At 47.9% G+C, this 27,041-nt stretch overlaps 3 protein-coding genes across 3 annotated transcripts in view; 1 reads left to right on the top strand and 2 right to left on the bottom strand.

Moving 5' to 3' along the window:
• STK10 (serine/threonine kinase 10) overlaps window positions 1–7,379 on the bottom strand; it is a 49,351-nt gene extending 41,972 nt beyond the window's left edge. Inside the window, exon 1 of the mRNA XM_074155748.1 lies at window positions 7,224–7,379. Coding sequence (XP_074011849.1) covers window positions 7,224–7,379 — 156 coding nt within the window. The remainder of the gene's footprint in view (window positions 1–7,223) is intronic.
• Window positions 7,380–11,142: 3,763 nt separating this feature from the next.
• EFCAB9 (EF-hand calcium binding domain 9) lies at window positions 11,143–16,321 on the top strand. Its single transcript, XM_074156112.1, is given in 5 exon segments — window positions 11,143–11,278; window positions 12,725–12,804; window positions 13,763–13,939; window positions 15,533–15,629; window positions 16,311–16,321. Coding segments are annotated over 5 exon segments (501 nt in total).
• Window positions 16,322–24,593: 8,272 nt separating this feature from the next.
• The window catches only part of UBTD2 (ubiquitin domain containing 2), a 55,369-nt gene continuing 52,921 nt past the window's right edge, over window positions 24,594–27,041 (bottom strand). The window contains exon 3 of the mRNA XM_074156342.1: window positions 24,594–25,358. Within this exon, the coding sequence (XP_074012443.1) occupies window positions 24,961–25,358 (398 nt within the window). The 3' untranslated portion in view covers window positions 24,594–24,960. The remainder of the gene's footprint in view (window positions 25,359–27,041) is intronic.

Here is a 27,041-nt window from a genome sequence, read left to right as displayed (position 1 = left end):
CTATCTTCCCAAGCCAAGGGATGATCCTTTTGCAGCTGGTTTGCAATAACGTGCCACCACATTTTTGGTGTGAACTACTCTTCCCATCCTTTCAGAGCTTCTATCCATGCTAGGAGAGCTGATGCTTCGGAGATCGCCAAGTTAGAGAACCAAGAGTAAAAAGCCCAGTGCTTTCAGTGGACGGTGTATTTGGGGGTTGATAGTTCTGACATTGTCCCCAGCCCATGCAGCGTATTCCCATTGTGTGTCTGTAGGCAAGCAACGGCTCACTTAATCATTATGTAATCCCTAAGAAATATCTAAGTGAGTTAACGAAGAACTTTGCCTGAGCTATCTGTGTCAATAAACAAACACAGGATAGACAGGCTTGAGCCAGCGCTCGTATTACTGTCAAATAATCAACAGGAGCTGAAATGAGTTTCATGCCCAGCAAGTTCCCTAGGGCCACTCCAATTTGTCACCATAAATAAAGCCCAGTTTGGGTTGTTTTGGAACTGCTGAATTCAGCCCTTGGTACCACCCAGCAGAGCAGGTGCTAACAGGCATGGGCGCAGCGGTAGGGCTGGCACAGCCCTGGGCTAGCCACCCCAGCAGACACAGTGGCCCATGCAGAGGTTCATCCCACGGGGGGTCGGGTCGGGCAGGTCTCCGACCACACCAGGCTGGACCAGTGCTGCTGCTCTAGCAGCTGTGGCAACACTTCTGCAAGGGCTGGGGGGAAGTGGAAGTGGCTTGCGAAACAAGCCAAAAAACGTTAGCTAAAAAAAAAAAAAAAAATAAAAATGCAGAAACGCCTTCCTCTGGTTTTACAAGTTAGAGGCAAGGGGAAGTAACATTGCCAGAGAGCTCAACCTATGGCCAAGGGCTTGTTTTCTATGTAGATGTGCCAAAAAAAAAAAGTGTGACCAAAGCATGGCACATACACTTTTTCTTGCCTTAAAAGCTCAGCAACGGCCCAGCAGAAGGGGGTGAGAGATAACAAGCCCAAGCAGCACTTTGTTAGTCAAGGAGCAGAAGAGCTCCACACAATGCTTCAGACCCTGCACCCAAACACAGCAGCAGAGGCCAGAAGAACAACGAGAGGTTCCACTATAACCCACCTACAGAAACCGATGGGACCTCACCGTCCTGGTGCGAGTAAGAAGAGAACAAATACCCATGCAAGGTTTGAAGAGAGCAAAGATCCATGTGGATCCAACACCTTCACCCTACATAGGCCTTGGAAGCACGAAACATCCTTCAAATCACTGGTCCCCTAGAAGAATGCTCCAAGGGAAGCACTCCTGCCCTGGTCTTCATTCAGTCAATGTCACAACATCGAAAAAAAAATTAAAATGGGGGGAAAAAAAGCCACGCAACCACTTCTGAGTTTCCTAGCAACTTTCTGCAAGAAATTCGGTACACGGAGAGCTAAGGCCTGAGCAGTGGGATGAATGGCTACTACGCCTGAGAGCCAGGGAACAGGGCTCAGGCAGTGGTAGTGCATCTGTCTGTCTGGCAGCCCTTTCACACTGTGCTAGAAAAGCATCAGATAAGCAAGGCCTTGGTAGAAGAATAAAAAAAAAAAAAAGAAAACCACACACCTGATGAGACCTTTGCTATCTCCGCAGCACAAGGGTGCCCAGGGAGGACACCCCAGCAGCACGCCTGCGCCTGACCACGGCGGTCGAGAGAGAAACACGGGGCAGGCAGCAACTCCGCGATGCCAACAGATGCAAGCACTGAGGTCCACCAGCATCCTCTGGCTTTGCTGGGGCACATCTTCCTTCCCTGTCTCTCCCATCTACTGAAATATCACACAAACGTTTTGGTTGGTTAAATCATAAGGACACCAGCAGAGATGAGGGTCAGGGAATTGCACGAGAAGGGAAAATGTCAGGAAGGTTTCCATGTGTTGGACGGGAAGAGCATTCTGTTTCAAAGAGTAGATGTTCAGGGGGTGGAAGTGAGGTGCTTTTCTACAGCCAGGAGACAAAAGTCCAGCAGCACCGGTGCCATTGTTCTGTTCTTCCCAAGGGGCACGCTGCCCTTTCCCACCCCGTATCCCAGAGGCGGCACGCACAGACACCGCTCCTGAGCGCGACTGCATTCTCCCCTCTTCCATGGGAGCAAAGCAGCTTCAGCAACCAGGTGATGCCCAGGCCCAGCCGCTGAACCAGACGGGTGATGCTGAGCAGGGCAGCAGCTCACCGTGCCTGTGCTTTGCCGTGCTTACCCCTGGGCTGGCAGCACAACCATCCACCACAGGTGAGCAGAGCCACCCAGGAACCCCCAACCACACGGTGTGGCAGTGAGAGGAGATTTGACCTGAGACTCCTGAGGCCAACCCCAGATTTACAGACAGCAGCACACCAAGGATGAGAAAAAGAACCTTTTTTACCCAAGGAAACTGCACGATGAAGAAAAAAAATTAAAAAATTATGAGAGGTGCTGGGCAGGGATTTTTCTAAGGAACACCGATTGCCACGTGCTTGAGGGTGAAAGGCTCAAAGCCTTCATCTAAGCTTTCTCTTCCAGGCAGCTGCCCACAGCTTCACTGTCAGCAGCACTGCCAAGCTCTGGGCCATGACACTGAAGTCATTATCAAAATATTTAGGCCATGGAGAGCTATCCCTCTCCCCTGCCACACAGATACAGCCGTGGCTCCCAGAGCGCAGGACAAGCTTCACTTGGACTTCAGCAGGGATGGAGCATCACACGTTTCAGTGAGTTTAAAGTGAACATCAAGTTTAAAGTTCAACTGGATTTAATATTGTTGGGCCACTGCTCTGTAAGGAAAGGAGTGGTGTCTTTCTGTTCCTCTTTTCTACCCAGCTGAAACATTTCAAGAAAACCCTTCAGCTATTCTAAGGGGTAAGGCCACAATTCAATCTCACTATATTTAATTTTTTTGTGGCCATAGTTACAATCAACTAAAGCTTCCCCTGCCTTTTTTTTTTTTTTTTTTTTTAAAGCTAACCCAGCAGATTAGCATCTCTGTTCTGTGACACCCTTTCCAGGAATTACATATTAAATCCCTCGTGAATCAAACCGAAAAGAGCTGAGCCTGAGACACTTGAGCCAACTCGTGCAAAACCCAGAGGGGTGTAGGCTCGGCTGGTGGAGCAGAGAGAGGTCTGCGAGGGACAGGGACAGTCTCGTGACTTCCAATGGGCCCGTCGCTGTGAAAGCCAGGCTTATAAGGCAGCTGCACAACGTTTAACAATTGGTCTTTTATTACCCAAATTTCAAAACAGAACATTAATAGTCCGTGGCATGTACAGCGCTAATACCGCCATAATAGATCAGATAACCCAAATTCAGCTTTTTAAGCCATATCTTAAGAAGAAAGGAGAACGACAACATAAAAGGCTGGCTTATGACTTGCTGTGGCACGGGGCTGGGTGTTATCTCTCCGGGAGCGGGCACGGAGAGCCGTTTGAAGGCGAGCCCAAGTGAACAAACCCCTTTTCCGCCGTGCTGGGGGCTGCGGCAGCCCCCGCTCCCGCCGGGGAGGGGACAGCCCATCCCCACCCTGCGAGGAGAAAGCCTTATCAGGGAGGCAGTGTCCCCATCAGCGTGCTGGGAAGCGGAGATAGCGCTCCACAAGAGGCACGAGCGCAGCAAAACAATCCCACCAGGAGAAAGGCAGTGGGTCCCAGGGCTTCTTCCAGCAGAGCCCGCGCTTTCCTAAGATCCAGTCCATCCCCTGCTAGCGCGGGAATTCCCAACACCCAGAAGAGCCCTCGCGTATCTATTACCGCTGACGTTAATGCAACTACCTGCAACAGTAAATGCTGCACCAACTAATGGGTTTTGCAGGGCTGCGATGCGATTCCGCGGCTCCAAGCATCCAGCCCCCGCTGCCGGCGTCGCCCCGAGAATCCGCACGGCCCCGGGATCAGCGTGGCTTTGCTTCACGGGGGTGACACCGCCACTTCTCCCCCGGCCCACACAAACAGGTGTCGATTTGGAACAGCCACAGCCATACATTTTATGTACTGCATCTTTGAAGAAAACTAACTTTTTAAGGCTGTTTGGGAAGGGTCTGAGTTAGGAACCTGTATTTTTATAGGCCCATAAGCCTGGAAGTACTGCAGACTTCCCAGAGTAGCACACACTGACCACAGCTCCCAACTGCTGGCCTAATGACTGATTTATCATCATCAATTTAATGGGTTTTGGACGAGGTGGGTAACAAAGCCCATTCGACACACAGTGCGTTGCTATCTATGGGCTGCTATCGCTTCCTTATCGTACCCGCTGGACTTACCAAACCCAAGACATTAATAGAACGAGAGCTAGAAAGAAACAGTTTCTCTCCACCCCCTTTCTACTTTTCAGCTTCATTACCCTCTGCTACGCATTTCACTGTTGCCTCATACAATCAGGTCCTCTTTCGCTGAAAAAAAAAAAAAAAAAAACCACACAAAAAAACCAACTTTGTATAAAAATAGGGAAATCCCAGTAGTTTCCACTGGCTGCGGGTTTCTGAAGGTCTGCTATATACATTTGAGGCTCCACTATAGATTTGATTGTTCTTAATTAATATATATTTAAATGGAGCCTGTCCTACTTTTGTAAACGCTGTGCCAAACCAGTTCAGGTTTGCTCAGCTGAGTGCACGGGGAGACCAAGATGCAGCCCCCCGACGCCGTTCCGCGGGGCAGCCACACTCCCCAGTGCAACCATTACACAGCCCAGCCCTCCTTCCTCCACCCCCAACCTGGTGCCATAAAAAAAAAACCTACTAAAATGAGCGTTTTTTCCTTTTTCTTCTACCCACATCTAAATCTCTCCCAGGTCAGGCTATCCCGTGTACAAAGCCCTGCCCTTTCACACCACCCAGGGACGACAGGCTCTTGGGAGCGAGTACAGCATCTGGCGGGTAGGGCAGGATGCTGGCACAGGCGGATTGTATCACCTCCCCGCGCTTCCGTGTGTGGAAAAGGGGCGGAAGACAGGCAGGAACTTCCTTCAAACATCCTGAAACTCTCCTGGCCATACAAACACTTGGATTTGCTCTGAACGATCACTTTTGTGCAAAGAGCAAATTGACTTTAAAGCGACTTCAAGAGAATGATTAAAATCGTTCATTGCGTCCTGGCCACCTACATCCTCGCTGCACACAAGTGGGCTCGTTTGCTTGTTTGAGGCTTTTTTTGGCAGCTGAGCAGAACAAGAGGGCAAGCCTTTTCTTTCACATCTCCATCCCATGTGCATCACCACCTAGGGCAGCACTCCAGGTTTCGAAAGACAAAGGAAGACAACATGCAAGTTAAATCTTAGCATGGCAGGAAACTACGTCTCTGCAATTACACTACTGGCTATTATCTAAATTAGTATGTGGCACCCACATAATTTGTGATTCTTAAACAAACAAACAAAATCTTGCATGAGAACTCTTCAAAAACCAACCATGTCCATTCGCCAACCAGGAGAAGAGATCAAAGAAGATGGAGAATTAAAACTTTACTATGAATAAAACAGCCCTTTGATTTCTGTCAAAACGTTAACTCCCATCCTGATCAACTGTGTTAAAACATCTCAAAAGCAAACAACTGCCTGAGCGTACTAGTTACAGACAGTTATAAACACGTGGTCTGCACTGTGTCATTTACTATAATCGTCATTTGTGTCAAAATGGGCATCAAAGGAGATGGAAATAGTTGGAGATGAGGAGATGTTATTACCTGACATGTTGTCATCCTTAGCCTACAGTACATAAAGTTACTCTGATAATTTTCTTATTGGTGTGAGGTTGGAGTTAATAGCAGAGGAATTCAGATATGACAATGGGCTTAAAAACAAAACCAGCCACTTACAAAGTTGCTTTATTCTGAAAGTTACCTGCTTTGAATATGTTACACATGCTTAAAAGCGAAGGATTTAAATCAGTTATTCTTCTAAGTTTTGTCTCAGAAGACTGTTAATTTCTTCTACAATGTTTACCTCATTCTTATCATTGCATGAGAAACCTATCCAAATATAAGCAAATAATTATCCAGAAGAGTGAGCGTTGCTGTATACAAATGGGTTTCCAATGCACAACACCAAGTAAACTGGTGACAGAAACACTGATTGCTACTGGTGCTACTTTCAGAAGGATAAGTATATTAGGCATTTAAATGTGATTTTTAGGAATTGCATTTTATTAGAAGATAGGATCCTTCACCAAAGACCGACACTCAATGGATGCATAGGGCCCAGTTTTTTAGAGAGTTTCTATCACATAACATGATAGAGACAACAAATAAGTACAACAAATCCCAGGACACTGTGGTAAAACACCTCTGTCCTGACCTGCAACCAACCAGCTCCCTTCCTGCCCTTCTCTTTACTTACTACTTATTTCTCAATTCTGAAAAGGCAACACCTTCTTAAATGATCTAACGAGACCATCAGAAACAGGCTGCCCAGCAGCTAATTCGCAACCCCAGCTACAAATTAGGTTTGTAATGCAGGTCTCCTAAGAAGCCTGGATCCCTGACCTCCTCCTCCAGCCAGTCCTGACCAAAAGCCTCCTCTCTCAGCTGTGGGACAGGAGACCGAAGTACTTCAGAGCCGGTAACAGCAAGAACGCTGTTGCTTCGGAGCGCAAAGTACATTTGGCCTTTAGGACTCCCATCCTTCAACATAAAGGTTAAACATTCATAGCACTGGACGTGTCCCCACTCTCAAGGAGCTGGGCTCCTCTTCTTCCTCCGAGTTTCCTGCCGGCGAGGACCACAGGAATACAAATAAAGTCACCCCTGGAGGCTCACGAAACTTGGAGGCAGCCCCGCCACTGCTGCCTTCCAAGAAACCTCCCTCCATTCATTGCACCGACAGCCTTGGCAGGGAACACCTCGTCGCCTTACAAAAGCATCGCTCTGAAAACTGGTGATTTAAGGGGAAAAGAGGGGGGAAAAAAAGCAGCTTCCCTCCCTCCTTTCCCCTGCCCCGAGCCCAGCTCTGCACCCCCACACCCCCAGCCGACTCGCTGCCTTCCCCCCCCCCGTCCCTCCCGCTGCCAGCGGCGGAGCTAACGGGATGCTCGGAGCCGGCCCCGGGTCCCACAAGGGTTTATTCTCCCCCCCCCCCCCCCCCGACGGCTTCCAGGGTGGCTTGGCGAGCGGGGAGCCTGCGGACGAGCCCCCAGATGCCCCGCCACCCCTGCTGGACCGCAGGTGCTTCTTCACCCCCGAACCCGTCCCCGTCCGTCCCCCCCCCCGCTCCGGGTCGCCCCCCCGCCGCCGACCCACCTTGTAGACCTTGCCGAAGGCGCCGTCGCCCAGTTCGCCCACCACCTCCCACACCTCGCCGGGGTCCAGGTCGCGGCGGACGTGCTCGTACTCCTTGGACCGCCGCTTCTCGAAGGTGGAGAGGCGCAGGATGCGGCGGAAATTAGCGAAAGCCATGTCCGCGGTGCGGTGGGGGGCCGCCGCGGAGCTGCGGGGAGCCGCCTTCCCGCGCCCTGCCCCGGGGGAGGACGGAGCCGCCGCCGGGGGAGCGGCGAGGCGGGAACGGGGCCGCCTCCAGCCGCGCACATGGAGCCGGCGCCGCTCCACCTGCTGGCCTGGCTACCGCCCACCCGCCCCATTGGCCGGCCCCCGCCCCCGGCCCGCCCCGGCGAGGATCGGCCCCGGCACGGCACGGCTCGGTTCGGGGTCGCATGTCTCCCCGCCACCGTCTCCCCCAAGCCCGCCAGGAGGAGGCGATCCCATCGGAGGAGGATGCTTCTCCGCTCTGGTGATAGATACCCCACCTGCAGTGCTGCCTCCAGCTCCGGAGCCCCCGGCACAAAAGGGCATGGACCTGTTGGAGCAGGTCCAGAGGAGGGACACGAAGATGCTCAGAGGGCTGGAGCACCTCTGCTGTGAGGACAGGCTGAGAGAGCTGGGGTTGTTCAGCCTGAAGAAGAGATGGCTCCGGGGGACCGTATAGCCCCTTCCCACACCTAAAGGTGGCCTACAGGAAAGCTGGAGAGGGACTTTTTACCAGGGCACGTAGTGATAGGATGAGGGGCAATGGCTTCAAACTGGAAGAGAGTAGATTTAGATTAGATATCAGGAAGAAATTTTTCACTATGAGGGTGGTGAGACACTGGCCCAGGTTGCCCAGAGAAGTTGTGGATGCCCCATCCCTGAAAGTGTTCAAGGCCAGGCTGGATGGGGCTTTGAGCAACCTGGTCTAGTGGAAAGTGTCCCTGCCCATGGCAGGGGGGTTGGAACTGGGTGATCTTTAAGGTCCCTTCCAACCCAAACCATTCTATGATTCTATGCTAAATAGAAATAACACTGAAGTCCTGGAAGGAAAAGTCTGAAACTCCTCTGAGGCTGCTGTTGTGTTCCCACCTGCCCAGCCCAGCACAGGGAGTATGGTGAGCCAACAGCATCTGCACCAGCCATACTTCACTCCATGGGCTGCGCTGCTGGGGGCTGAGCAAAAAGACACATCTCTGAGTGTAAAAACATAATCCTAAACTGCCTTGGCAACAGAGGGACTTCTCCTTCTTCCCCCAGTTCGTCTCATGTGAAAATAGCCAAACACAAATATTTTAAAAACTCCCAGTAGCAGGAATTTGAGTGTATCAGCACTGCAGGCACCCATCATGAATTTGTTTTAGAGAAGACGTGACCCAACTGGTGTCAAGTGTGAAGGTTCGCATCCTCTCCCTGGCAAAACTCCAAATCCTCTGAAAAACCAACTTGAAATCAAGCATTAAATGGGGACATCTAGGGGAAACACCCGACGGTGCAGCCACGCTTCCCGATACCTTTGTTTTTAACAGAGGGCTTAGTGGTAAATGGTTGTCCATGCAAACCTCAGTGATACCAACACCGCTCACACCAGCACGTGTATTTTGCCCCACATACGTGGCCCATTAACGAGCCAAAGGGGGATATCTGGGAGGGGGTGAGTTTTTGCACGCTCCATCCTGATGTGTAATGCAGGCAAAACTCAGCATCTCGGTTTGAGAACTTCTGGATTTGGTGATTTCTCGTTAGTTCCCTGATACACTATGCCCTAGAGTGCGGGAGCTGATTGTCGCCTCCCGTTGTCTTTTCTGTTACCAAAAAAATGGGTTTATCCTGGTATGATCAGCCCTCATATTTCCATCAGGAATTTCCCGATACTGATGTTTGAAATACTATTTAAATAAACTCCCGTTCACGGAAATTTGTGGCTGTACGAGAATTTCAGTTGCTGGTTTTGAAGCAAGTTTCGTGTTCCCCTACTTCTTCCCTTTTCCCCACTGAGTTCTAGGAAAAACAAGCTGAAAATGCAACCTAGATATAGCTCTGAAACAGAAAGAAGCTGAAAATAATTGAGAACTTTTTTTTCACCTAACTTCATGGGGTTTGGGTCTCTCACAGTGTGTGAATTTGGCAATACTGGAGTAAGAAGAGAACAGCAGAATCGGAGCAACTACTTTCAAAATTTATACTTTTCAACTCAAATTTTCCATTGTTTTACTACCATTTTTTTTTCTAAAGTTATCATGCTTGTTAATAGTAGTATTTTTATTTTATTATACTAGGGGACCTGGGCATTGTACACGGCCATAGGAGCATTGCTTGGATGGGACCCCCAGGCTCATCCAGGCCAGTTCCCGCTTAGAGCAGGAGTGTCGCCAGCACTGGACCAGGTCAGATGGAATTCTGTCCAGTGGAGTCTTGAAAAACCTCCCAGGACGGAGCAGACGCGACCTCCTGGGGTTACCTGCTCCAGGCCACATGGCCATCCTGGGGGAGGGTTTTTCCTAACATCCCTCTGGACCTCCCAAGCCGCTGCCTGTGGTCATTGCACCACCTTCTGTCATCTGCATCCCTGATAAGTGTTTGACTCCATCATCTTTGTAATTGCCCCCACAAGAGCTGTGGGCACATATTGGGGATACCTGTCCTTCTCAAGTGCTGTAAAGATACAGAATCCAAGATAAATCCTATGCCAAAGGGCTTGCAGCGTAGGTAGATGGCCTGTAGACTATCCGAGGGCAGGCTGATCAGGGCTCAGAGAGATGATTTCTGTACTGGCATATATTTTGAAAACTCAAATTACCCCTTTGAAAGTTTCTGAGCAACTCTGATTCAGCACAGCATTTTGGGGGCTGTGGCATTTTTTAGCCAGTGCTTGATACCCTATAAGCAGATATAAGCTGTCTCTTGGCTCCGTAGCCAAAGGGAATCAGCCATTTGAATTCTTTCCACCCATTTCTTTCAGAAAGCTCACAGGTGTCAAACCAATTCAGCAAACAAATTTAATTATCTGTCTATGAATTACTTATTCTTACTGTTTCTCAAGTGATAAATAACAGAAAGAGAATATAAACTCCAGAAATGCAAAAAACTTTGCAAATCTGCCCCAAGCTCCTGGGAGCAGCCCTGATCCTACGAACAGGCGGTCACCAGCATTACCATTGCATTAGCCACGACCGCTCAGAGCGAGCAGAATCCTCAGCAACACGTGTTATTGGAGCTGAGCTCTGTTGGGTTACAGAGGGTCTGGCGACCAAAGTAAGTCAGAATTTGATTTTATTAATATTATTCCTATATAGGTTAGGGGTAAGGAATAAAGAGCACTTTTGATGGTTCTTGTGCTGGATTGGACTCATTGTGGGTTGGAAGAGGGATGGGTGATAAACACTGTATATATATATATGTATATGAGTGGCTCAGCTTCCTCACAGCCATCTTGAACAAGAAACTGGGCATTCAAAAGCAGCCATCTCTGAGCTGTAGCTCCCAGACATGTTGCACAGGACACTGTCAGGGACTGGAAACATCAAGGCTCAAGAGGAAAAGCAGAGCCCTGCAGTGGCTGCTGCGTAGGACCTCCTCAACATGCTTTGGGGTACCACTTGCCTGAGGCCGAGATTTGCAATACAGTCTAAAATAAATCCTGAAGTTTGTGTTATCTTGCACATTTTAATCAGACTTAATGGTCTTGAGCATTGTAAGAATAATTTCTGTCACTTGAGTTTAGTACGTATTATCCTTTAATGCTGAATAGAAGGGGAGCCTTTGCCTCCACAACTGAGGAGAGCTCTTGAAAAAGTGGACAAAGCATTGAAGGCGTGGGATGGAGGTCGTGTCTGGTTCTAGGGCAGAACTTTCCTTCTCTGAAGGGTCATTGCCATGGTGCTAATTCTGTTTCGCTGATCTTCCATGGCCAACCGAGATGAAGCTGAAATCTGTGTGTTTTCTGCAGCATCTGTGTTTAGATGAAGTACAGGGCTTGTCGTCAGTAAGAGACGCTGTGGCACAGGCAGAGCATGTCCAGCTCCTGGATGTTCATTGAAAGAATTACCTGAACAGTAAGTACTTCTAAAAACGAGATTGGCATTAATGCTCTAAAATTACAGCCCCTGTGTAATGTTTTGAAGAGAGATACAGAGAACGCTACATCGCTTAGGATTTAAAACCAGAGATTACAGACGTTACAAATACTGCACTTCAGATGTTACAACAAATGCAGCACTCCGTAATACCAATTAACTAGCAGCTTGGTTAACGCAAGCGCTTGGCAATACCCCAAAGAGCTTTCAGATACAGCATATCTCACCACGTCCTCCCTGCTCTGTCGTGCCCTGGCTGCTCTGGAAGGTTACACGGTCTGGCTACTCCTGCTTCGGCTTCTGAAACACATATGGCTCAGGGGACCGTGCAGAGCCGCCGAGAGGCATTTTCAGCTCACATGGAAGGTACTGCTTTCCCCTTCCCCCTTCCATTGCCTCCTTCCTTGTTTGCGAGACAGAAAAGGTCCAAGAGCCTATGAAACCTGCTTGATTTTACAGTAATCCCGTGCATTCCAGCAGCACATGAAGCCCCTGGGTCAGTCTTGCTAGCACTGTACAAACACGATAACCAGGTCCTGGCACAAGGAGCAGATAATTGCCATAGGAAAAACCCAGGCCAGCGATGGAGGAGATCTTTACAGCTGTGCAAGCAAGATGCCAGGAACACGGGGCAAGAGGGGATTTCTGGCTCACTGAAGCTAATTCCTTAGTACTGCAGCAACCTCATCGTGTAATCCTTTCCATAAACCCAACGTTGTTAGAAAGCGGGTGGGTTTCTTGCCAACAGTGTCCTCCACATGAGGCTCTTTGCAACCCTCCCCGTCTGCGGGTTCGCAGCTTCCCCACCTCCCGCCTGCAGTTCCTCAGCCTATTGCCATGATTTTGCAACCCCCTCCCGGTGCTCCAGCTCAAATGACACCTCTTCCCATGGATTTACCCCACTGGCTGAGATTTAATGGGAGAAGAATCAGACCAGGCCGTGGATTTTTTTTAGCAGGGGCTGTTTGTCCTCTGTGTTCACACTTGGGGGAGTTTGAGGGAAATGTTGGATCTGGAGGTTTGGCTCCTCTGCACTGGAAAAGATTAAATAGGAGTAAAAAGAATTGCTAGTGGATCATGAGTTAAAAGTGACACCTCCAAAAGAGAAATGTGTTCTTTTCCAACAAACCAGAAACATTGGAAAAAGTCCTTTCCGGCAGGGGTGGGGTGGAAGAGAAGAAAGACAGAAAATTATGAGCACTTTAACATTGCCTTCTGTGCAGAAATCACATATGCCTCTTTCATAAATCAGGCAATCTTATAAATACTGTCTATTAGTTCTGAACAGTATCTCTTGTCTGCTATTGTGTTTTAATTGCCTGTGCAACCTGTCTGAGAGCAGTGGGCATTTAAAATAAAATAAATCCTGCTAATTATTGCTCTCAGCTTTGTGCGGATGAAGCCCAAGAGCTCACTGTTTTCCAGATCTGCAGTTTTATAGCTTTCTCCGTTATGTGACAAACCTGAATAAGGACCAGATCATGCTGCTGTTTGACTTGCTGGACTGAAGCATGAGGGGGAGGATTTGCTTTAATGAGTTCTACGTGGTGGCGTGAATCCTCCTGTCCAAGGCGGTGCGTACCCTGCGGGTCCTGGAATCGGTACAGGGATGTCTGCACCATCCAACACCCCCATAAAGGGAATCAGCTCACTGGATCTGATCTTCACTCATGGGATGCAAGGGATGGAGATGGTCTCCTGGGTCTATGCTGCTGCGTAGAAATCAGGGAAACAAGCAGTCCCCCTGTTAATACCAACCTTCCTCCTCTGGGATAAATCCATCCCTGAACCTTTTGCAAGGTACGAACCATCTAAACGCTCCTCCCAGCTCAGGCTGTCCATCTTAGTTCTCCAAAAACCAAGTCCTTGGCTGTGTCTGCCTGTGGGGAGGAGAGCAGAGCGTCTGTTTTCACTCATCGGTTCTTGCTCGTTTGGAGGTGCAGCACATGCCGATGCCCTTCTTCAGCCTCCCCAGCATCACCGACAGCTCACACTGGGAGAGAACAGTGCCTTTTCAAGGAAAAGCAGTGAGGCTGGCAGGCTGTGGTGAGGGAGAGGGGTGGTGAAGCCAGGGTTACCCCCAGAGCTCAGCCCTGCTGTTGGACCATACCCCCGGCTGAGGGCCAGCACCCGGGGACTTGAGGAGGAAGGAGAGGAGCCAACTGTAGGATGTAGCCCTGCAAGTCCTTCTGCACATGGGAGGGATGGGAAAGGAGCTCACAAAGCAGCCGCGGAGCTTGGCTGGCCCTTGGTAGCTCTCCCCGAACCCAGTGGCAGCAGCCGTGTGCTCCCACCCGGCTCCATGGCAGGAAGCACCAGGATTTTGGTATTTCCTGCGGGTGCGACTAGCAGGAGGTCACCTTTATTCTCTGGACACGAGCACCGGTTAGTATTCCACATATTCTTTCCAAGCAGGAAAACTGTGCTTATCATCTGTTTCTAAACCTTTCTGCCCCAAACCAGAACCCTCTTGCAAAGCAGTTCATCCACCGGCACATGGGACATGCCTTTCAGCTGCTGGATGTAGACGGGGATAATATGATTGATTTTAATGAGTTTGAAGCCACAAGGTTTCTCTTCAACATCCAAAAAGAAGAACTTAAGAAGATATTAAATGTCTTTGATATTTCTGGAGATGAGGTAAAATTAGAGAAATTACAGTCCAAAGAGAGGCCATCAAAATGCCCCTAAATTCAAAAATAATCCCTGGGATTAATTTTGCACTGCAGCCACTTCTCACTCAAGCCTGAGTTTTCCTCTTGACTTCAGGAGCAGGTCTTCGGTGACTTACTGTGTGGTCTAAATTGAAAATGTTTCAACAATAAGATTGTAATGGGAAGAAGTAATTTTTTGGAGGGTAAACCAGGCATATTCCTCTGTCTGAGGAGGCTGTAATGGGAGGAGGTGGACAGATGTGCCTTTATTTAAGCCATTTTCTTCTGAGTTTGCTTGTGGCCTCTCATTATTTTCCAAGCTCCCTGCAGTCCCTTCTCAGAGCTGCTGGCCAGGGGGGTACCATGGTGGGGTACACTTGAACGTCAAACTCCTCCTGGAAACATTACACATGCCGTACCTTGGCTTGTGCCCGTGCCGTGGAGACGCTGATGCCAGATAAGAGCCCCAGGGGAAGCTCTTTCTCTTCTCATAAACCAGCTCCAGGTTCCAAGCAGAGGCCAAAGGGATCTCACCCACCCCTGCCCCTTGGCAGGGAGCAGCTCCCTGCTGTCAGAAAGGGAACAAAGCCAGTAACACCACCTCCCCTCCAGCTCTGCATTTACACAGTCCTTACGGAGGCGCAGGCATACATCCCTTGCCAATTTGCTTTTGCCACCAGCCCACCTTTGTCCCCTCCTGGTCACCGGTGCCCTTTCAAATCCCTCCCTGCTCTGAAGTACTCTCTGATTAACAACCACCTGCAGCTACAATGGTAGGGAATCAGTCATTAATAGACTGTAGGCATCTCTTATGTCCATCACAGCTTCACACCGTCCTCATGATTTCAACATCTCAGCACGCTCCAGGAGCACATTTAGCAAGACAGCCATTCGTAACCGAGGGAGATCCCTTCTCTTTCCCCTCCTTTCTGCTGCTTGGTTCCCAAGTTATTATTTTTATTGATAATTCTCCTCCTTTGTGTTCCACCACCAGTATCCTCTTCAATTATTTGTTACAGGCAGTCGTTGCATCTCTCCTGTAGCCCTGCAGGGCTCGCAGCCTGTTTCCTGTGTGGTTTAGTGGCGCAGCGAGGTATCAAAGCCTCCGTCCTGCTCGGGGGCTGCAGATAGTTCTCTAATGCCTTTGGAGCAGTTTCCTGGAATAACCCATTTCAGCCCTGCTCACATTGATCCTGTCCTTTCATCTCCGGGCTGCCTGATTAAAAGGCCACGTTAAGCAGGAGCAGAATGGCTGTGACACAGCCGTGAAGGCACCTCGCTCCCCCCCCCCCATCCACCCCCTACCTCCAGCTGTTGTGAATCACTCCAACATCTGCAAGTCATTACCAATGGCTGAGAAACAGCCCTGTGCCAGGGGAGGTGCCCCATTAGCCCATAACATGTTTGGGATGAGCCAGAGGCAATCAGTGGAAACCAATTTCTCCTGAGTCAGTCGGGAAACTGAAGGATGGTGGGGAAGGGGATGAGAGCCTGGGCTTGGGGTCCTTTTCTGAAATAACTGTTCACATGGGCAGGGCTGCCTTGCTAAGCTGAGGATCTACCTCCTCTCCAAAACTAGCAACTGAACTATAGGGAATTAAAGATGTTTGCAGTCTTCTGCATTGACAAACAACAACAAGAGGAGAGGGACCAGGAACAGCCTCCCAGCAGGATCAGCAAGCTCCTAACAGACCCTTTACCCAGCTGGGAACAAGAAGCTCCGCTTCTCTGTCCCCCTGGGCTCAGCTTAAAACTGCCAGAGAGATGCACTGAACTTGTAGAAAATTAATAAATTGAAGTGCTGCAGAAAAGCAACTGCCCGTTCCGTTTTCTCTACTGCACATCGGCACCGCTCTGCCAGGGTGAGCACAGGAGACCGGTGTCTGAGGAGGAGGAAGGACTGATGCAACTCGGACTTCAGCCTCGCACCTCACAACTCTCCCCAGGACCGAGCCGGGTGTTCGCGTTATCATCTCCCCCCGAGCGCCACAAGAGCTGTGTCACCTGGGGATTTTAGAGACAGCCTCCTCCCGTCCCCTGCCTCACACACTGGTTTAGCGAGCGCCCTCCTCCCCAGCGCTGCCGTTTCGCCACCGTCGGGCGCACAGACAGTGAGACTGGTTTGAAATGGGGCAGACTGGTCTCTGAAGCCAGGGACACTGGTGCTGGCAGCTCCCCGCTCTGCATCCCCCCCCTGCGCGCTCCGGGCTGGGGCAGCTCCCGAGGAACAGCTCAGAGACTGGAAACCCTGTTTGCTTTGTTAACGAAACCACCTAATTAAGTCCATGTGGAGAGAAAGCAAGAGAGGCTGTTTATTTTCTCTTGCTAAATATTGACTGTTTACCCTTTGGGCACAGCAATCCGGTGAATTTATTTCCCCCTCTCACCTTACACACAGGGCATCACATCCAAACTCGCTGCCATTAGAGAGCTTCCCTAACGGAGCAGCGTGGCTACAGCATAAGGGACTAATTAGCACAGAAAATTCCAGTCTCCAGGCGCTGCCACTGACCTCCCATGAAGCGAGGTTTGGGCACGACTGTAAGGTGGCATCCCACCTCCCAGGCCTTTACAGCTGCTCCCAGTCCAAAGAAAATAAACTACGCAGCTGAAATCCCAACTTCCCGGGATTATTCAGGGGAAGAGAGAACACAACGCACCGCTCTTTGCAGAGCCCGGTGCCTTTTCCGTTAAGTTACCTTGATATTTTCAGCCCAGATTTGGAGGGACCAGCCACCCCGAGCTTTCCAGCCAGGTGCTCCCTACAGCGTCCAGGGTGACTCCGGAGCTTCTGCACCGACCAGGGCTGTCGCCCCGGCGCAAGCAGCAGCAGAACCAGGTCTGTGGTTAAAGACCATTCATTCCCCCTGGTGCTGTCTCTGGAGCCCAGCACCGGGTATTTAACACAGCACCAGGTCCGCAGGAGCACAGACCCGGTGGGACAGGAGCGTTGGCCCAACTGGGTGGCAACTTTAGCCAGGGGAAAGCAATTAGAGCTCGGCACGGGGCCAGGAGCGAGGATGCAACATCCGCCATAGAGCAGAAACCCCACGCTAGTCATAGCACGTTACGCGATGTCAACAGGTCAATGAGATATGAATATAGGCCCTATACAAACATTAATTCTATGTTAATGAGAAACAGAACCACTGTAATCTATATAACATAACTCTATAAATCATATATAGTCTTCTCCCCTAAGCTCTAGACTAGACTATTTAGTTGGAAGGGACCTACAATGATCATCTAGTCCAACTGTGTGACCAGTTGAGGGCTGACCAAGTTAAAGCCTGTTGTTAAGGGCATTGTCCAAACGCCTCTTAAACGCTGACAGGCTTGGGGCAGCGCCCACCACCCTTGGGAGCCCGTTCCAGTGTCCGACCACCCTCTCAGTAAAGAAACGCTTCCTCGTGTCCCATCTAAACCTCCCGACACAGTTCTGAACCATTTCAAGCATGTGTCCCGTCACTGGGTACCGGGGAGACCGGCACCTCCCTCTCCACCCCACCGCCCCGATGCTGTAGGCTGTGAAGCTGCACTTGATGTCACTGCTTGCAGCAGCGACTGACAAAATTTCAACTCCTGTGTGCTTTGGACCTAGAATCGACATCCTTTTGGGGTTTTGCTTAGGTCAACAGTCAGCCTGGAGTTCCCCAGCCCACTTCATACACCAAAACGTGCTACGGCTGCAGACCAGAGACAGCCTGGTGTGGCGTGGAGAGGGTACGCACAACTGGAGACGGACATCCCTCTCACCGCTTGACAAGCCACCACACTGGGGTCAACGAGAAGATGGGTAAAGAAAGATCACACGTAGTTCTATAATCCTGGTGTTTTGAGGACATCAGCTCTGAGAACTTCCCCGTGCTGGGGGAGGTGGAAGCAGGGTTGTCTCACGGGTCAGAACAAATGGCTACAAACAAGTCTTTGCACCAGTAATTTTACATATATATATATATATATACACACACACACACAAGGGAATATGTATATATAAAAGAGATTATATATACTCACACATATAAAAGGAATCTATGGGAAAAAGTTTAAAAGTTCCAGGAAAATCATATGCTTATTTGTTTTTAACTTATATCATAAATTCTACCATGAAATTATCCGAAGAATAAAAAAAAAAATAAAAATTTGAAATGTTTAGCTGTGATAACATTAGACCAAAGTGGCCTACAAAAAAAAAAAAAAAATTATTCCTACTCCTCTGATACATTAGGTAGTTAATCAAGGCTGTGAAAGTGCTGACCTGAATTAAGACAACACGTCAGTTAATGTAATTAGAGGACAATTACACAGATCCATTATTTCGCAGCATTCGCCGTGGAGCCAGCAGCACATCTGCAGCCAGCGGAGGGTCCGAGGGAGGGACAGAGGAGGTTCTCGCTGGACGCCTGAGCACGTCTCCAGGCCCCGCATTCTCCACGGACTGCACACCTTCTTTGCAAGAGAAAACGTTGTCACACACCAAAATTATCACCAAAACGTGTCTCTAGGGTATCAGACAGGTAATGAAAAAGCTGTAGAGCTCCAGCTCAGAATTAAAAGCCCTACCGAAGAAATTTAAAAACAACACTGAGTTTATTTCTTAAGGCATGGCATTTCCAGGATTATTTTTATTTTTTAAATGCGGGGGGGGGAAGGTTTATCTTTTTTGTTTTAAATACAGGAAATTTTGTACAGCATTTCTGATAGGAGTTCATGATGGTTTGCTCTCAATGGTAAAAGATCTTCCCTAGGTTGAAAAAAAAAAAAAAAATCACATAATTTAACAGTCTAAAGACAAACTACTTGTGCTTTGCAGTTGATTAAAAACGTGCACACACTACTGCGATATGTCAACCAAGAAACATAGGTACAGCATAAAAATACATGATGCATTTTAAAAATTACCTGATGTCCACAGCATCTTTATATTGGCCTAGAACTCCTCATTGACTGAAGGAGCCGGGGAGGGGAAAAAAGTTAAAAAGCATGTTTTACACAGCTGGTATACTTGATTCTAAAAGACTTTGTAGAAGTTACAGGGGAAAAAAAAAAAGGTCACGTCACTGGAATCCCCTCGTCCTTGTTTCACTGCATGTCAGAGCTGTGTATTTTCTGGGTCAGTACCAAATCTAGCACCGTATCCTATGTTATACAAATGTTTGTTACATGGCACACACAAACAAACCGCATACAAAAAAGTTTTACCATAAAAATGAAGATATTTATTCAAGAAGTACAAATTTGATGGTACCAGCCATCTTTGAAAGCCATTACCATGAGGCAGAGAGGACACAAACCGAAGTCTCTTGCTCAGAGCATATGAAAGCAAGTGTCTTACAAATTGCCGGCTAATGCAGTCGTTTCAATCATTGCTCAAAAGCCACCTCCGCTTTTTAAACATTCCCTGGACTTAAGAGAGGCACAAATAGGGTTTTTAATACAAGACCAGTTAGTTATTTTAATAAAGCCATCAGCTAAAATTTATTTTGTTTTAAATTTCCTTAAATTGTCTCCAGCCTTTGACTGGATTCAAATTTCCTAAAGAAAAAAGGGACTTGGGAACGAGCAGGTGCAGAATTTTTGGAGCTCAAGATGAACTAAAAGTTTTAAGGCAGGAGTCAGGATTTTAAGTTCTCTATTTGCCCCATGGCTCTGATCAAATGATCTTCATCTGTAAAATATACAAATACAGAGTTCTACTGGATAAATACCCAACAAGTGGTCCTGCGGGGAGGGCAGGAACATACTTCTTCACGGAGAGTCCAGTGGACACGTTTATTAAAAGTCTCAAAGTCCATGGTAAGAAGCCCGCTGGTTAAAACATCTCCAACTATTTGACTTTTGTAGGCTCAGTGGCATGTATCTCCCTTGGAAGGAGAGCTATAGCTCCATCTCCTACGAACAAGAGCAACACACACGCGGCTACGGAGCATCTAAGCGGATGAAATATGGAAGAGGAGAGCCATTTGCAGAACAGAGCAATCAAAAACACTTTATGAAAAGGAAAAGTCTTAAAGCAGGCAGACTTGTATATACAGTCATTAACCAACAGAAGTGTTTGTAGCTGCAGATATAATAGCAGGACATTCATCTTCTTTGGGAGAAGACAGAAGCGCGGTTGCTGGGAAGTTTAACTCAAAGGCTTCCTAAATCAGTTCACTCGCAAGACAGAGACCACCAGCACCTAGTGGGTTTGAAGCAGATCTTTTTTCTTTTTCCAAGAAAGTTGCAGAGTGGACAAAGCTCACACCCCCCCCCCCCCCCCCGCCTTGCCCCCAGCAAGTTTTCAAAAACACCTTTCTCTCAAATACCTCTTACACCCTGCTCCAGGAGAGCACAAGCTGTCCAAGAGCTGCCAGCCATCATCCGGGGGGAGCCAGAATTACAGGGGAAGTGGTGAAGGGCAAAGGAAAAAAAGCCCCTTTTTTCTAACAGAGACTACTTTCATTTCAATGTAACAGGATCTGAGCAGCGCAGTGAAAAAGCCAACAAAATCTTTTTTTTTTTTTTTTTTTAAATGTAAACATTCTCTGCATAAGGTGCAGGGTCTTGGATGTATTTACAGTGACATAGAAAAGAGTCTGTAAAATATACATCAAGAGTCAGAAATGTAGCTACCACTTAATGCTTCTGAAGAAGACAGAATTGGAGAAACGTACAGCATTCAATTCGTCAACACTTACATGGCTCAAATGCTTTCAAAACTCCATGGCTAAAAGCATCCCACCATTGTAACAAACTAAGATAGGTTTTTTTAATAGTTTTTCAAAAGCTTTTACATTATTTACTAACAATGGATATATATGCAGAAGCATGTCACACTACAGCAATATTTATCAACCGGCCATCTGCTTCACCAGGGTTACGCACGTTGCCCTGTGTCCCCTTGTCGCTCCAGTGAACCCCTTTCCTCTCCTCCCCAAAGCAACCTCGGAACTTTCTGTGAAAAGCAAAGAGGAGCTGGGTTTTGCTTGGTGGCTCCTGGGGCAAGGTTTGGGGTTTTTTTGTTACTACTGCTTTTAGCATTGAGGGTCTATTAAAAAACCCAAGTTAAAACACTGCTGACTCGCATCATTTAATTTTCAAAAATATTTCCCAGATCCAGAGAAGCAAAGGGTTTCTGAAAACTAAGAAATTCTTGCAGTGCAGCTATTCCGAGCTGTGTTTTCTGCAGAGGACACCAATAAACTGTGATGCACAAAGAGCCAAGGAAGTCAATGAAACTGTTAGGAGCTGGATGCTCTGAAGGAGCAGCTGTGGAAGATGACCTTCTGCAGTGCACTGAGCAACGTGCCTACAGCATCTGAGGGTTTTCTGGAGCTCCCTCGCCCCAGCAGACTATGTGTGTTCGTGCCTCTCTGCTCTTCGAGCTGTTCCAGAGTGTGGACTTTCACTAGGTTATTACTTCTGGGTCAGGCAGAAGCAACGATAAAGTGTATAAAAATCTGAATGACGTCAAACAGACCTGTCGCTACCACGGTAAAAAACCTTATCTAACGGCATCAGTTCACAGGCAGAGCTAATCAGGAATGACACAAAGCGATGAAGGGTCTAACAAATAATAATAACAAAATATTATTACTTCTCACTTGTCTATACTTGGCATTGCAGTTCACGGCCGTGTGCGTTACAAAACCTGTTGCATCGCTTCAGCTACACCCAAGGCACGGCAGGGCACGGGGTAGCACACCGGCCAGCACACCAAAGCCCAGCCCCACCGAGTGCCAGCAGCATCCAGCTGCAGACCCAACCTGCATCCGCGCTGCAAAGTAAAGATGCCCACCCCAGCGGGCTCCTAGCCATCCTCCCCGTGGCTGCTGCTGTTGGCCACAGAGACCTGCACCCGTCCTGGGGCTGCCAGCGGAAGAGTGCTTTAGTGCTTTGTTAGTCTCACTTCAGCCATGACTACTCTGCTCTGCAATCAATGAGCCTTCCTCCCTTCTTCCCTCCCTCCTCCGGGCACACGGGGAGCCTGGCTCTGCCCCGGGAAACCAAGCAAGTCCCACGGGAACCACAGCCTGGCTTCCTGCACTGGCCTTTACACCAAAAACCACCTCATACTACAAAGACAAGGCATTTCAGAGACAGAAATGACAGTTCTCTCAACGTATATTGCAACCTCTTGTTATACACAGGGGATATGTTGGTCAACACACTGTATGCCCTCATCACTGATGTTTTTTTAACATATGTATTTTGAAACTTAGAATTCGTTCCTAATACAAATCTTGTAAAATTTGTTTCCAGCACAGTATGTGCTTAGCACATTCATTTTATACAGAAGAGGCTGAAAAGTCCTCACTTTCGCCTATGAAAGCATTTTACCATTGAATTTCTTCGGTTTTAGATATGTGCTTAAAGGACAGGAGAGGGGCAGGCTGTTAGAGAAAAAGTATTTTCATGAACCAATTCTCTGTTCTATGGAAAGCCTACTCACAACACGGCCTTCAGATCATCATCTTGCTCCCCAACATAAAAGCAATTAATATAAAACATGGTCACCTATTACAGCATAATAAAACTGAATCTTTTCCAACTAAGATGGGGGAGAGGGAAAGAAGGAGCTTTCCCAGCCCCTACACGCTGTAGTCTCAAAAACAGAACATGGTGACAATTGCCTGACTGAAACTAGAAAAAGAAAAAAAAAAATCAACAAAATGTATGCTACAAAAAAAAGTAGTGTTTTAGTGTTCACAGTTACAGAGCTGTCACCCTGGTTTGCTCCTCCTTAATCCATCAGGATTTCCTCCCATTCAGGAGGGACTGCAGGGAAACGACATCGTAAAGACCACTTATACAGAGATCTAAGTTATGCCTTATGAGACAAGTAGTGTCTTCCTGGCATGAAACCATCCTTCGCCCAGTGAAAATCCGAGAGTTTTTTGAGTTGTTTCTGTATCAAGTATTTTTCCCCCCTCTGGAATGCAAAAGATCTGGCTGCGAAAACCCAGTATAGTAAATGATATGTCCTAAAAAAACTCCACAATAGAAAACTTTTGTTATAGATTAGTATTTATCAGCTTTGATTTAATCTTTAAAAAGAAAAAAGAAACCCAAGTCACTTTGGTGCTTATGAGAACAGGGAACTAATTTTCCTTTAAACAGCTCTGCCACCAGCCTTCAGTCATCCCGCACCAAACCAGGGCTAAAGGAGCTGTCAGAAAACCACAGGCTTAATACAACATGGGGACCAAAAAGAAAGCTGTATTTATTTGGGGAAGGGTGGGAAATGCATATAAAACGTGGATCTGTTTTCCGACCATCAATGTAAATTCTGCGCCTGCTTCCACCTGCTGGGAAAGACTCGAGATGCTGTACGAGTGACCTCTGCTCGTCCTGGCTCTATGCTGATGCTCACAGAGCAAGAACTCCCTTCGAGTCCAAGAAACTGAGTTCAGTGGAATTAATGAAGGAGCAAAAGTAGTAAGTTTAAAATTGTCAGCATAACCCACCAGTTTCACTAGCAGACGAGAAAGAGCTGGGACAACTGTAGCTTTAGACCATTGACTCAGAGCGGGAAGACAGAAACCAATAAAAATATGCTATTCATAGCTGAATAGCACATTTGACTTTGGAAGAAGTGAAGTCATTTCAGTGATGGCTGAAAAAAGTCAAGCAAACTAGAGATCACGTTTAAAAGGAACAGGGCATTTGATCTCAAGCAAAGGCATTACCAGACAGGGGTGCAGAGCAGCCAAAGGAACACAGAGAGCATCGCTAACTGAGGGAACAAGAAATTAGATCCCCCCCCCCCCCAAATATGCTCCGATTCAAATTTTTGAGACTACAAAAGGATTTGTCATTTACCAAAGGGCTCCTTTTACATTCTGAAGGGAAAGTACTGGCTGTGAAACACCAGTGTCACGCTCTGGGCCACGGGTGCGTTTCGGTGAGGATAACTCCAGCTGTCCTAGCTGGAGACTCACCAGAGCTAGAAGACTGGCTGCTGCTTCAAATGACACTTACACGAAAAGCTGGAAGCCGTGTGCTGTCATGTCCTCCTCACCATTTTCCATGCTTTGTGCCCTCTAGGATCTGAGCAGGGGAAGTTGCAATCCATTGCATCTGGGTGTAACTGCAGTTTAACCTGGACCTGTGACACCGGTGCCATTTGACAAAGGTGACGCACCTAACGCAGACCAGCGCATCACTCCCCTTATCAGGCTTAGCTAAAAACCTCTTTTAATGATCTGAGTGACATACAGTAATTCGGCAGGCATGTCCTCAGGTGCCGGTGAGCCAGTAAACTTCAGGCTAAGTCAGTCTTGTAGCAAGTTAAGTTTACAGTACAGTATGTGAGAGTATACATTGACTAAGTTATTGCCTAAGGCTCCAGCGGGCTGCGTTCCCAGCTTGGGAGCCAGCAATGGCACAGGACTGCGTTGCCATCTTGGAATGTACAATTGCTTGGTCTGAGCATCGCCAGGAGCTGCCCACGGGGGACGGAGACTGAGCCCCCAACCCCGCTCCGTGCCCGGGGCCGGTGGTGCCTGGGCAAAGCAGGAGAGTCAGGTCACACCAGCCAGGAGACCCGTGAACACACAGCGTGGGACCTACCCAGGGCAGCTGCCATTCTTGCATCAACTGTATGTGGTGCTGATATGAACATTTATAAATTGATAAATTTAATATTTTTTTTTCTTAAATAAAAGTGCTCTCTGTTGCTCTGGCTCCATGGATCACAACACCACCTACAGTTTTAAGAATCATTACATTTTTGTATTAAGCGAACTATAGTATCTTCCCTCCTTCCTTTTCCCTCTTCCCTTCCCCTTCCTTTGCCCTTGCCCTGTGCTGCCTGCTGTTGTGTTAAATATGAGATCAGGCAAACCCCAAAGGCCAGTTTACGTTTTTATGTTTTGTTTTTGCAGATCTCCATCACAGATGGAATTTTTGCTGGTCATTTCTTGGAACCAATCCATTAGCAGGACAAACCAAAAGAAGAGAGGGCAGTGAAAACAAACCCCATGACAGAGATGGAGGAAAGAAGAATCAATGAACAAGCAGAAATCAGTTTTCCACTGGGGTGGGATTTGCTAAGGGCTGGCTCACGATGACTTGCACCACGTAGTCCTTTGGGATTTTCAGCTCCTCCAGTTTCATTTTGTCTGCCAGTGGCCTGCCCGAGAAGAACCAGCGCTGGCTGCCCGGCTCCACTCCCTCCACCGCGTGAAGCCGCCTCTTCATGTGGTACACCGTGTCCATGCTGCGGACCATGAGTTTGAGGTCTTTGCCTGTGGACAGGCGCAAACGAAGCTGACATTCGTGCCCTGAATTGGGTGGGGGATCAGGAATATCCAGAGTCTCCAAGTCGCCCTTCTCCTCTATCATGTTGATAGGTGGGGCGAGGCAGTAGACGGGAAGCTGGTACCGGTTGCCCAGTTCATCGTAACACTCTGTAAGAGCACCTTTAGGAGATAAGAGGGGAAAAAAATGAGTATGAATTCATTACACATTTAGCGTTGGAGCAGTCATGCTCAGAAGCGCTGATCCTGCTGTTAAACCACCTGAGCAATGAGGTCTGAAGTAAGCCTTTAAGGATTGATACAAAAAATCTGAAGTTTTCATTAACATTTGCTTCACCTTGTTTCCATATGGAAATTTGGGGTTGACTTAAAAGCACCCCCTAAAAGCCAAATGCATCCCTCCCTCCAGATAAACCAGGATAAACTTCAAAAGCAGCAGGGAGGAAGAGATGAGGGAGGAGGATGTTCTGCCCATGTGTCATTTAAAAAAGAAATATTTCACCAGCAGCGCGTGTGCACCCAGAAAATGCTGCTTGGATGAATTCCACAGTCCTGAACCCGAGCTCTGAAAAGGCAAAATGGCAAAGACCAAAGGCAAAAGCCCACTGTGAAAGAAAGATTTTTGTAACTTCTCAAACATTCAAAAACTGCTGAAAAGGTTTCATGTAGGACTCAATTTTGGTGATCGCTGCCAGACCAAACAAACACGACCACCCACGTCAGACCACTCGGCGGCTCCATACGGAGCGCGGTGTCACTGCCGGAGCAGCGACACCCGGCACAACTTCACATTTGCACAGCATCTGTAACTGCCCTATTCAAAGACCTGAAGTTTCAGGAGTGATTTTATTTCCCCAGACTCCCGAAAGGTTCCTCAGGATAATCTGGGTGTTTGTGTTAAAGACGACCGCGCGGCGGTGTGCTGCCTGGTGTACGGCATTCCTTCTTACCAAAATGGTTCAACACACAGAGAACAGCTCAAGAATTATAACACTTACTGAAGTAACAAATACAAGCTGACTTTTTCACAGTATGAGACACACTTTATAAAGATATTCCAAGAAAGCGAGCCCTGGGGCACACAGCACACATCGCCTTGTGCACCGAGCCGGGAAACCGAGATGCTGAGGAAGCTGCATCCTAAATCACAGCAGTGGCTAAAAAACCCCAGATACTCACATTCCAAAGCAAATGCTTCTCCCGTTTTGAATTTACCTGCTATAACAAATTTCCACATTTTTGCCCCTAGAGGGGGCACATTCACTTGCGAGATTACCCATCCTTTTGTAGTTGGAAATGTCTGAAGAGGAGCCAAGTCCTTGAGCTACAGAATATTTAAACAACTCTTTGACTCGGCAGTTCTGCACACAACACCCAACCACTCCTGGTTAGAGACGACGGGTGGGTTTTTCATGCTGACAGTCAGTTGTCTTAAACTTTGTCATTTGATCAGCAAAATTACTGCAATATAAAATGATAACTTGGGGATATACCGTGTCACTTAGCCCATTGTGACAGCAGCACCTTGTGCTGGAAATCTTTCTTTTAGATAAAGCTCCCCTTTTTTAAGGCTAATTTGTTTTGATGAAAACACACAGAGGAAATCTTTGGCTAAAAGATCAATGGTTTAGTGCAGCTGCTTTTGGAGGCTTTTCTGTTTGTACAGGTAATACCAAGGCTGCTACACCCTGAGATTTACTGAGAAAACAAACAAAAAAAGGAAATCCAGAAAAAATCATTATACCGCTCGTTACAGTCTCGTATCACTTATGAATCTCAGAGCAAACTGGCTTTTATCAAAACTGTATTGGATCCATACCTTTCTTGGTAGTTTGTCTGTGATTT

This window comes from Numenius arquata, chromosome 11 (assembly GCF_964106895.1).
Source record: "Numenius arquata chromosome 11, bNumArq3.hap1.1, whole genome shotgun sequence".
NCBI classification, from domain to species: Eukaryota; Metazoa; Chordata; class Aves; order Charadriiformes; family Scolopacidae; genus Numenius; species Numenius arquata.
Note: the sequence above shows the minus strand (reverse complement) of the source record. Positions and strands in the feature narration are given on the sequence as shown.